This window comes from Engystomops pustulosus, chromosome 4 (genome assembly GCF_040894005.1).
Source record: "Engystomops pustulosus chromosome 4, aEngPut4.maternal, whole genome shotgun sequence".
Classification (NCBI taxonomy): domain Eukaryota; kingdom Metazoa; phylum Chordata; class Amphibia; order Anura; family Leptodactylidae; genus Engystomops; species Engystomops pustulosus.
The window spans coordinates 164937908-164950006 of record NC_092414.1 but is presented as its reverse complement, the minus strand read 5'-3'; the positions used below and the strand labels follow the sequence as shown (position 1 = coordinate 164950006).

The 12099-nt window shown below is 39.5% G+C and overlaps 1 protein-coding gene across 1 annotated transcript in view; it reads left to right on the top strand.

Annotated features, from left to right (window-relative positions):
* Positions 1-12099, top strand: part of SEMA4B (semaphorin 4B) — a 185562-nt gene that overhangs the window by 162932 nt on the left and 10531 nt on the right. The window contains exons 4-6 of the mRNA XM_072148446.1: positions 5883-6034; positions 6122-6184; positions 9793-9891. Coding sequence (XP_072004547.1) covers positions 5883-6034; positions 6122-6184; positions 9793-9891 — 314 coding nt within the window. The remainder of the gene's footprint in view (positions 1-5882; positions 6035-6121; positions 6185-9792; positions 9892-12099) is intronic.

Sequence of the window (12099 nt, the reverse complement as noted above, 5' to 3'; positions counted from 1 at the left end):
GCTAAAACAGATTATGGTTATGGTTAAGAGCAATAGACTCTCTGCTCTGCCATTCAGACTGTATCTATGTATCAGGGGGCCCAAAGACTTAACCAAATTCATCCTTTTTCTTGGGCACACCATGATTAAAAAACAAATGACCTTACATTACACATAAATAAATAGCAAAGGTGTATTGAAACTTTTCTTGTTCCGATTTTTTGCAGTAAATTCTATAGCAGCGTATTTTAGGTTCCCTACTATCTGGTTTCAGGATGGCCATTTCCTTTGTTATCTGCTCCACGGAGCAAAGCATATGAACTTTGCTCTTATAGGTTCATGGTGGATATCCTAATCTTTCCAGCCAATGATGCATGTGTTAATCAGGGTGAAAGTTAATTATTACACCCAGGGCTGACAGCCTGCACGGATATATAGCTTGGTTGGATTATTTGCTAAGCTGGTTATTCAGAAAACAGCACGCAGCTGGGACCAGGGATATTTGAATTTGTAAAATAGATTTATTTTCTGGCTTTTGAGGAATAGTCTGAAAACATTTTCAAGAAATAGATAGAGGTTTACGTATATGATTATGAAAACTATATAATACGGTACCAAAAAATGTCATTACTGACATACAGTACCCTAATAAATGTGTCTAATGCTAACCGAAATAATGGTACCTCTCATACACTAGTACTTTGTCCCCTTGTTCTATAGTTCCCATTTCTGAAAAGCAATAGGATCTTATATTTATACCTTGCAGTAAATCATTTTGAGGTGGAGGCCCATGTGCATTAGCCCCTATCACTATATATTACAGTATGCATGGAGACAGAATTATATACATTATTGGAGCCAAATGCATATAATAGGAGCCATAAAACTCTCGTCTTTGGTCTAAAATTAGTGTAGTGTGTCCCGATGCCAGAAACATAATGAAAAAGAAACATCACTCTCACTCTGAATATTGTGAATTTCCAAGCGGTTCCTTGAAAGGGCACAGCAAATCGGTAAGGCAGTCAGGTTTTGTCCCATGATGCCTGGACAGGAAAGGATTTTCACGGTTTGTAAATTACATTTCGTTAAACTCTGTAGAGCATCAAAGAGTAACACATCTCTTTCAGGGAAAGCTGTGTCCCTGCGGGCTGGTAAATATTGGAGATTGGCACTAGAGTAAACTGCTGTGAATGAGGCTCGGCATGGTGCTGAACAATCAGAGAGCAGGATACTCCGCAGACTGATATGTATGGGGGATCTGTCAAGCAAAGCTTGCTGAATATTTATAGAAGTGAAAACTATTGGACTATCCCGGTTAATTGAGTACTCAACTACAATTAGGAAAACGGCCAAGAAATAATGAACATTACACAGACTCAAATCCTATTTTCCAGTCTCCTCAGTTAAGAAATAAGATATTAGATCATAGCTGTCATTTTTTTTTGTGACATAACACAAGGCCTCAGTCCTGTAGTTGCTGATCTCCTGGGGAACCTTTCATAGACATTGGACGTCTGGTAAGGTGGCTCACGCTCTTTGATGTCCTTTTTTTGTGGGAGAAAACTTTGGATAGGTTGACAGCTCCCAGGGCCGTGGGGGTGACAGATTGTGGATTTTTGACTCTCAGAAAACACCACAACAACAACAACTTTGTATCAATAGAGACATAGGGGAATATTTATCAAGCTGCCTAAGAGTAAGAATGTGCTTAGTTTTCCATGGCAACCATTTACAGCTTCCCTTTAAAATATTCCTGAGCACTGGTAAAATGAAAGCTGAGCTGTAATTGGTTCCCATGGGCAACCAAGCACATTCTTACTCTTAGGCAGCTTGATAAATCTCCCCCATAGAATGTATAAATTATTCAATACATTAAACTCATCGGATTTCTTATTCTTGATGGATGATTTATACACAACTTATACATTTTTTTTTTTTTACATTTTAATCTGTTGTGTTGGCCTGTTCGGCTTTTTTTTAAAATATAAATTAGATATAACAGATTTTAAAAGCCATTAAAGTCATTGATGGGGAGTTCTTTTGTCTTCTCCATGATGCATCTGGTAGTACTTAACAGCCCTGGTTGTAAGTGTTTATATTGCTATTGTATAAAACTAGAGTGAGTCTACAATCGGCCATACATCTGTCGGCAGTTTTTATGAGCGCCGTTTTATACCAATATTGGATAGAGTTTCATTAAGTGGACTTATGATTGCAGATGTTTTTAGCAAATTCTAAAATAATTCTGTATAATTCAAAGCAGTTTTGTCCTGGGAGTATTTTTATTATGGAATCATTAATGAGGTACAATAGTCTTCCTGTGTTGCTTTTCCAACTGTAACCACAACTGATGTTTGCTTTTTCTAATTAATTTGTGTTCAGAACAAATGTGAAGAACACTTGTAGAACAGATGGACCAGGACAGCGGTATTACAAGTACTGAGGCATAGAAGGAAGACCTTGACACAATATGGCAGCTGCTCAAGTCACAATACAAGCTGCCCAGATATCATGTCCTGTAGCCATTCCAACAGTAACTTAATAAGTACATTTCTAGAAATAAATCATCTGCAACAATAATGTGTGTGTGGAGTCCGGTAAATAAATATTGTCTTTGTATTGGGTTACTTACAGTTGGGTTCTTTAAGTGAACCATTCTGTATTTCCCTATAGGACTATCAAATTATATTTATTAATAGTGACTAATAATAGTGTTAGGGGTATATCACCTCCCCATTCCCAGTGTTCCCTGCCATGTTTTTCTGGGCTATACTTACCTTGCAACCAACAATAAAGTCTGCTGAACCTGCCTACTTTGGCACAACCAGGTTATGTTGATTCTTTCCACGTAAGGATACCAGCAATTAATGTGCCATCTTAAAAAAAAAAAAATTGCATAGTACACAGACGAATAGAGCATTCATTAAGGTAGGCTACCACTAGAGTTATCTTTTGGTAACTTTATACCTAGTCACATTTGCACTTTCAGATTAGCCAGTAATGCATGTATAAGAGGCAGTTAGAACAATAGCACAGAGAACACCTGCATGCTCGGCCAAGCATCTGGCTATGGGGATACTGGACGTTGTTCAGCAGTTGTCTCTGCAAGTCTACAGTGGTTAATTGTCTTCCAATGACTTTGGCCCAAGTGTATATGAGATCTATGGAAATTACATTATCTTGTGTAAGTAATTTAGCAGAAAGTGCCATTTACAGACATTCTGCTTTTTGCATTTACTGTATATTGACCATAGAAAAAAACATGCTGCCAATTTTCCAAGCAACAAGGATTTGAACATCTCACAAAATAAAAGGAATAGAGGAAGTATAACCTGAAGTTATACATTTTAGTGGTACTTTGTGTACAGCTCAGGTGCACTCTGCATATCTCCATACAATGACCAAACTGCCCTCCACCACCACCACTACTACCACCATCAGAGTAAACGGCATAGCTTCAGTGCTTGGTGCTCCAAGTAACGCGTGAACTTCTTTATTTCCTCTGACAAGTCACAACTGGAAAATGTCAAGGCTGTTCAGACAAGCTAATGAACACTAATAACAGAATGCTGTCTAATGTTGTGAAACACGGCATGAAAGATGACAAAGGTCAGGCCGCACTTGTGGATCGCGCCTCACAGGAGGCCTGGGCATTGAACAGAACAATTTCTTCTGAGCTTTGCTCTTCATTACTCTTGTCAGCTTGGCACATTCATCTTCTAGAGAAGAGTATTTGAGTTGCTGCAGGTGGTTTAATGTCACAGGCTACTGTAGTTACATCCCATAGCTCTATGGGAATCATTTCCCCATAATCCAGTAAAATTATTATATGACTGACGGCGGTCTACGTATTGGACAAGCACAACTTCTTAGATGAGATCCTCAAAAAATAAGCTTATCATTGTCCAGCAATCTGTATGGACCACCACCAGGAAACGTCATGGGAGTGTATCTTGGTAGCCGTGCCAAACTACACGCAGTAATGGGTAGCGGCCATGGAGAACTAATCTAACATACTTTTATTTCTGTGGTTGTAACAGATAGTATGCATGATTGGCATGTGATTCTTTGCACATTTCCATTGATTGATTATGAGATACTAGTAATCCTACAAGCCAGTAGAACTAATGACAATCTTCCAACAGAGGTAACTGGAGAGAGATTTCCTTACTCTATAGAAGTACCATCGAATTGTAGGAAATTGCGGGCTCCAATGTGAGTTTGGCATCTGCAGCATGGCATGATAATTTTGTAGCTAGGCATTTATAGAAATGCTTACATATGTGTTTCATGCCACAAGCCTCATTTTTCAAGACTGAGCCAAATATTGTCCAGAGTAAGCAACTCTTGGTTACTCGAGGCTAGTTGTCTCCTGGGTCGATACATGAGAAGCAGAATGTTTTATTCATTGATAGCAGTGCCTACTGATACCTACCACTCTATCCCTTCCATGAAGCGATTTGAGGGTCAGTGTTGGTGTATGGTGTCATTGCTTATATACTATATACCCCTCATCCTTCACATAGTTAATAAACTCAGCAGAATGTTCCAGAAGGTTTGTGTCTGATGCTTTGGAGCAGAGCAGCTATCATGCTGTTCAGCATATTGATACTGTGTTTCTGTGCCAGAGATCTGTATCTTGCAGCACATGGAGTGTGGGCTATGGAGCTTGCCATAGGAGGCCAGAAGTTGGTGAGTTGCACAGGGGAATAGTGTTCACTTCATGGTTATTAATGAACTGGAAAACTAATCAAAGGACACAGTTTATCCTATGCTTCTCAGTCCTGAACACCTCCCCACTGGGGATCAATTTATTGGAGCGGCGCATGTGAAGGAAAGAATAGTAACAATTCTGACTACACCTCTCTTTCTTCATCTAACCGTGATGGGTTTTTTTCCAATTTTTTTTCTTTATTATTATTTTTTGCACAAAGTGGTCCATTCTTCGACGAGGAAAACTTCTTTGCATATCCTCCATTCGGAGTTGTCACTAAGGCCATGTAAATTTTTCTGACTTCTTTGATTAACAATTTGTACAAGCAACAATGAGCTAGTTCACACTACCGCTATATTATTTTTATTATAGCAGAGCATAATGGGAACTAATAATAACAATCAGTATAAAAATATGGAGTCATCATATTCTGCAAACTTTGCAGATCATGGGGTGCATATAGACATATTCAGAATAAAATAAGACATTACAGAGTAATAATATAGTCAGATGTAACAATAGGAATGTGGTCCCGGCTCACAAGAGCTTACAGTTTATGAGGATGAAGGGGTGACAGAAGGTGACAGTGCTTGTACAATAGTCCATCCACCCATAATCTGTATGCATTTGCATAAATAGATTGCCATCTGAACTTTTGCAGCAAATCTGTTGTGTGTGTCAATACACCTAAACTATCTGTTATTACTGAAACTGTCCAGTTATATCTTAAAGTCAATGCACATTGCTGGGTGTGGCCGTCCAACACCAGGATAAATGTCCACCATGACTTGTATCTTGTACTGAAGCAGGGGAAGCAATGGTGTAGACTATAAAAAAATAAAAATGCATCTATGGTGTATGTATTTAAAAGTAGTCTACAAATATACTCACAAATTTGCAATATGGCTGATAACAGAAATACCCCATAGTGTTACATGCAGGGCAAGCGCCAGCACTGGGCATACCTGGGCAAGTGCCAGGGCCCAGAGCTGCTGGGAGGCCCACATAAGGCCGTACATAAGGACTCCATGGTGGTGAGGGGGGCTGTATCTAATGAATCCATAGGGCCTTATATAAAATAACAATGAGGGGGTTGTATATAAAATAATCTATGAGGGGGCTGTTTGGTATGATACATTACCACATAATAAGGCATCTAACATACACATTTTCCTCGTCCTGTTTGTAGGTTCTCCAGAGAGGACGGTTAAGAGGTTCGAAGCAGATGGAGTCAGCCATTACACCACACTACTACTCAGTAAGGATGGCAGCACCCTATATGTAGGCGCCAGGGAAGCATTATTCTCACTGAACAGCGCAAACTTTACATCTTTATCAATGGTAGGTACTTGTTCTGCTGTGTCTATGAATAGTGTCCAGCCAACTTGTCACCTGTAATAATTCACTGCTTTATTATTCATCCTGCAGTTAACATGGAGAGCAGAAGACAGTAAGAAGAAGGAATGTACTTTTAAGGGAAAAGATGCCCAGGTATGTCATACTATGTTATATTTTATGCGATATGTATACCAAGACTGCTATTTGCTATTGGTAAAAATCAGGGGTTATGTAACATAAAAAAATATACATTGAATCTCATATTGCTGCATCTATAGGTTAATTGTTACCATAAGCTGAAGTATTGCAGCTGTAGGGGCAATGTTGATGGGTCTGGTTGAGCTGTTTTATGGCTACCTCTCAAATACACAACCTGGCATCAAGGACATCTACATCTGGTGATCATTTCAAAAGGTTGTTTGGCAAATCTCTTCCAGCAGATGTTTTCTGTCTCTCCTGTCTTGTTGAAGGTCTGAAAAGGAGCCTTAATATAAATTTTCTGTAAAACAAGGCATAATCCGCCCAGTAGGCATCATGCATACCTAAGCTCCAATGGCATGAGGTTCCCCTATAACAGAGGTTCACAATTTTTGTCTGCTTAGGATTATTATCTAAGTACCTTATATATCTTGAGGATATTTGGGTTTGGAAATTACACTGTTGAATCCAGGAAATGATTCCTGATCTGTAGCTACTCTAAAAATTGGTAGACACAATCTATATTGTAATCATGCAAAACATTATCCTGACTGCATTGAAAAATGACTCCCCTGAAAAACCCTGCTCCATTAATTTCTATAGGCGAGTCAGAAATTGACAAGCACTATCTTTAGCACTCCCATTCACTGTCTATTAGAGTGCTGGAGATAACTGAGCACTGTGCTTGGCAGTATCTGACTGCTTTTATAGTGTTGAATAAAGTAGAAGGAGACAAAAGAAGTAGTAAGAATGGGACCCCTGTCCCCAGGGTCCACTCTCATGATAGGTGGGGGTAACCTGTGAATAGGGTATAGTAATAATGTTTAGTACAACCTCCTAAAGTATAATGATAAATATAAAGGGGTTCCCTGGGATACTTTCATCAATTCAGAGCAGTGTTTCCCAAGATTTCCATATATCGCATTCTCGACTTGCCACTTCATTCAAGTAGTGACACCTATTTGGTGATGCATTCTCCTGATCAGTGGTGGAACCAATAATACAGACGGTCCCCTACTTAAGAACACTCGACTGACATACGACCCCTTGTTACAAACGGACCTCTGGATATTGGTAATTTATTGTACTTTAGTCCTAGGCTACAATAAACAGCTGTAACAGTTATCACAGGTGTCTGTAATTAAGATTTATTGTTATTCCTGATTCTTATGACAACCCAACATTTTTAAAATGCAATTGTCACAGAGACCAAAAAAGTTCTGGCTGGGATTACAATGATAAAATATACAGTTCCGACTTACATACAAATTCAACTTAAGAACAAACCTACAGACCCTATCTTGTATGTAACCCGGGGACTGCCTGTACTTGGTATTTAAGAATTCTGGTTTTCTCCTTTATCCAGAGGTTAGAGGTTACTTTGCTCTCTAGGCCATTTCCTGAATGTACACCAGTTATCCAGAAAATGCTGACTTCTAGACTGATTGATTAATTATTTAACTAAATAGAAAGAAAGATAATTCCTGATCTGACTTCTTTTTTGTTATTTTTCTATACTTGTCCTGTGATTACCGGTATAATGCATTAACATAGAATGATATTACTCCTATTTGTAAATGTCCAAATCCATATATTTTTATGTATTCCTTTTACTTAATAAATTGCATAAACTCTACTGTTCTTGGGGCAGAAGGGGAAGAAATCTGTGGTTTTACAATCCCACAGCCTGGGACGATCAAGATACAGAATACAAAATCATTGTCCAAAGTACGGGCACACCCTAGTAACACGTCTCCTCTGCACAGAGCTGTATTTGCATGTGCACTGTACCTGACCTCCTTTTTTAATAATAACTGGCAAACAGGAGCTAAAAGGTTTGTGTCATGTGTTTGTACATATCTGCTTGTGTGTGGCAAACATGGCAAAACTGACAACCTGTGGCTGCGTCATGGAGAAAGATGAGCAAAAAGGGGGTGCAAAAAAGTGTGGGTATATCTGGGCCAGGAGCTGTAGGGTGTCCGAAGGGAGTCACGTCCCCATGCAGAGAAACCAGTGTAATAAACATGACAGCTCTGGGCTCAGTCATACAGCCACTCAAATCTTAGACACAACAGTCTGGATATGTTCAGCAAGGTCCTTGGAAGAGTTTTCTAGACACGCTCAGTGATCTGTGCAAAAGTCATTGTGTAGGGGGGAAAGAGAAGGGGTTTCACAACCTGAAAATATTGATCTAATACAGGCAGTCCCCAGGTTACATACAAGATAGGGTCTGTAGGTTTGTTCTTAAGTTGAATTTGCATGTAAGTCGGAACTGTATATTTTATCATTGTAATCCCAGCCAGAACTTTTTTGGTCTCTGTGACAATTGGATTTTAAAAATGTTGGGTTGTCATAAGAATCAGGATTATCACTAAAGCTTCATTACAGACACCTGTGATAACTGTTTCAGCTGTTTATTGTAGCCTAGGACTAAAGTACAATAAATTACCAATATCCAGAGGTCCGTTTGTAACTATGGGTCATATGTAAGTCGAGTGTTCTTAAGAAGGGGACCGCCTGTATCCATTAAATAGGTCCTTAAAGGGAACCTATCAGTAGAAATTGCCCCAATAAAAGACTACCAGTATGTTATCAAGCAGATTATCACCTTACAGGGTCATGTTCCTTTCATGACCCAGCGTGGTGTCATGATCCGGTTTAACACTGAAGTCAAGCTCTCCCTGCCTCATAATGCCCCTCTGCTGTAATTGACATCTTGCATCAGACTTCAGGAGATCCAGTTGCGGTGTCCCTGGATACATCATCGTCAATTACAGTGAAGGAGACATTCTTCGGCAAGGAGAACTTTAACTCCTGGTTTCTGAACTGTCTCCTGATTTATGAAGGTGAAATAGAACTTGGTAGACCAGCTTTAAGCATGTCGATTTGTGCACCAAAAATTGCATTTAAAAAAAGTGTCATAGAACCTAAAAGTGCATGAGAGGTTTTGGGATGAGTAAGCTGCACCCAAACTGAGACCACAAATTTCTAGGTGAAATCCAATTAGTTGTCACCCTTTTTACAACACATTGACACTAATGCGCAACCAAACATGAATCACATGGCATCAATGGCAGCGAGTATATGCTACATGTTCATTCCCATTAATGATGGAAGTTAATAAATTATGTAGTTAATTAGGTATTTATCATTGTATAACATAATTATGAGCCATCATCTCTTGTGTAGGACGATCTAGGGGTGGTGGTCCTCTGAACAATATAGATTTCTCTAATGTTTAGTGTCATGGAGTTGGTGTCATATCTTGTTATTCAGGCTTCTCTCATTTGCATTATGACATTATTACATGATTGGGCAATTGGTAAAATGTTGCAATTTGTGCTGACTCAGACTGACCCTGTATTATTCATATGACTATAACTACCAAAGAGGTCAAAAGTTATGTTCCAGCAATACAATTGTAGAAGAATAAATGCAAAATTCATTTTTCAAGCTCATAAAATGTCTCTCTTATAGTTTTCCACCAGCTAACCTCCCCCACCCGGTTTGATGCTCAACAGTGAGAAAGCAAATAACCTGAATCTTGTTTTTCATTGTTTCAGAGAGATTGTCAGAACTATATCAAGATCCTCCTGCAGCTGAACAGCACACACCTCTACACCTGTGGAACATACGCCTTCAGCCCCAACTGCACCTACATCGTAAGCGCCTCTATGACTATATTGGAAGACTGTTATACCTTGTCTGGGTTGGGCTAGTAATGACGTGGCTTCTCTACTAGGAGAGTGGCTCACCATATACTTGTATGGCTATTATGGAAAAATGGGAATACATACCCTAAAACAAATGAAAACAGCTTTATATTTTGACCATGAACTTTGCTTCTATTATTATATTGGTTCTAGCCTAATACAAGTATTATAGGAAATCTTCCATCAAAATCCATCATGATAAACCTGGGACATAGACCTTACTCATAGATCCAGGCACTGTGACTGAGGTAATCTGCTTATATCTGTTATACATGGAATCTTCCTTCTAAAATCAACTTTTAAAATTATGATAATGAACAATAATGGCTCTGGTGGGCGTTAAGAGACCCCCTCCATTATGTAGCTTCGAAGACTGTTGTACTGTCTGATGCTCCCCAAAACACCTTATTGTTTCCATACTGGTCCCATGTAACCAATCACTGGCCTCAATTGCCAATACATACAGGCCATTCAATGAATGCGGTTGGCATCTGAGGAAGGGCCACCTAAAACATGCACTAAATCAAAAGGTAAACTAAAGAAAAAAGTTTTTTCTCATGTTTATTAACTTTTTTAATTATTCTAATGAGCCAGAAGGGCTCTGGAGGTATGACCAGAGCACCTCCATGCTGTGCAGGGGCACTTTCCCTTTCCAATGTGAGGAAAGAAGGCAGAAGAAGAGGGTAAGTGCTGAGGGAGCAGGAGGGAGTGCTTCTACACAGTGTAAGAGCCTGTGAATCTAGAGCATGGTTTGGCTTTGGTAACACCCCCAGGTGTCAATTGCTTTTAGAATTGATTTAGAATTAGAATCTATTTTAGTTGTTTTGAGAAGGAAAAAGCCATGGATAGAAAATACAAGAAGGTTACCACAGTCAGAGCCTGGATCTATGAGTAAGTGTCCCTGGTTTATTATGATTGATTTTGATGGACAATTTCCATTAATCCAGAGCTACATTCATAATGGTGCTGGCTTCAGAGATAAATATTTATTTTGTTGAAACCATGATCTTTCTACCTGTGGCATCTACAGATACTGAATATCATGTTTATGAAGCCATCTTATAGGTCAGTGGTGGCGAACCTATGGCACAGGTGCCAGAGGTGGCACTCGGAGCAATCTCTGTGGGCACCCAGGCCATCACCCCTGCAGACAGGACTCAAAGCCTCCTCCTGCAGTCCCTGGCCACCCAGCATGTGCTGTGATCAGTGCTATTTTAAAGCTACACATCCTTAGCTGCCCAGGACTACAGGAGGAGCTAGGAGGTGCAGGCAAGGCTCTGTTATTATTGGAACTCCTGCTATGGGCACCGCAATTCTTTCTCTTCAAGGTACCTTGGAAGGATAATCTGAATTTCTCCTCTTTATTTCAACTGCATTGGTGTCCTTTAGGACGCCAATAAAATTAAAAATCGTGACAAAACAGGTAGTAACATGTTACTGCTTAAATTGCCACGTTGGCACTTTCTATTTAAATAAGTGGGTTTGTTTGTAGTTTGGGCACTCGGTCTCAAAAAGGTTCGCCATCACTGTTATAGGTAAACAAAGGGGAAAATTAGGATAATAAATAAGTCTGTCTTTCTATAGCTCCATTATATTTTGCAGCTCTTTACACATCATGGGGGACACATACAGACAAAATAGGACATTACACTAACACGGTCATATGAAACAATAAGGTTGAGCTGCTCACAAAAGCTTACAATGTATGTGGATCCAATATCTTTTATTTCAACATTTCCAAATTATTGTGAGATATGAGTCAGACATGATCTGTAACAGGGAACACTCAGGGGGCACATAACTGTTGGTCTATAGATTTCAGGTCAACTCTCCAGCTACATTGCATGCGTTTTGCAGGGTGTGTAGGGGGATTTCAAAATTCTGGAGACTCTTGTTCTGGAGATACCTGTAGGCTGTAGGAATATGTTGTCTGTTAAATATTTATTAAATGGACTTTGTAGATCGGGTTGTATGATGGATTGTCTGGGTAGTGGGTAGAATTCACGTCTTGTTCACTGCGCAGTGCTGTGGAAGAACTTTTTTGGGCTCCTTCCCTTGCCATCAGTGTGGCGTGACATTCTGATGAGAGGGTTCTAACAGCCTTCACAAGTAGATGCTGTTTCATTATGGCAATGAGCTGCAGTTTCTTCTGGCAAT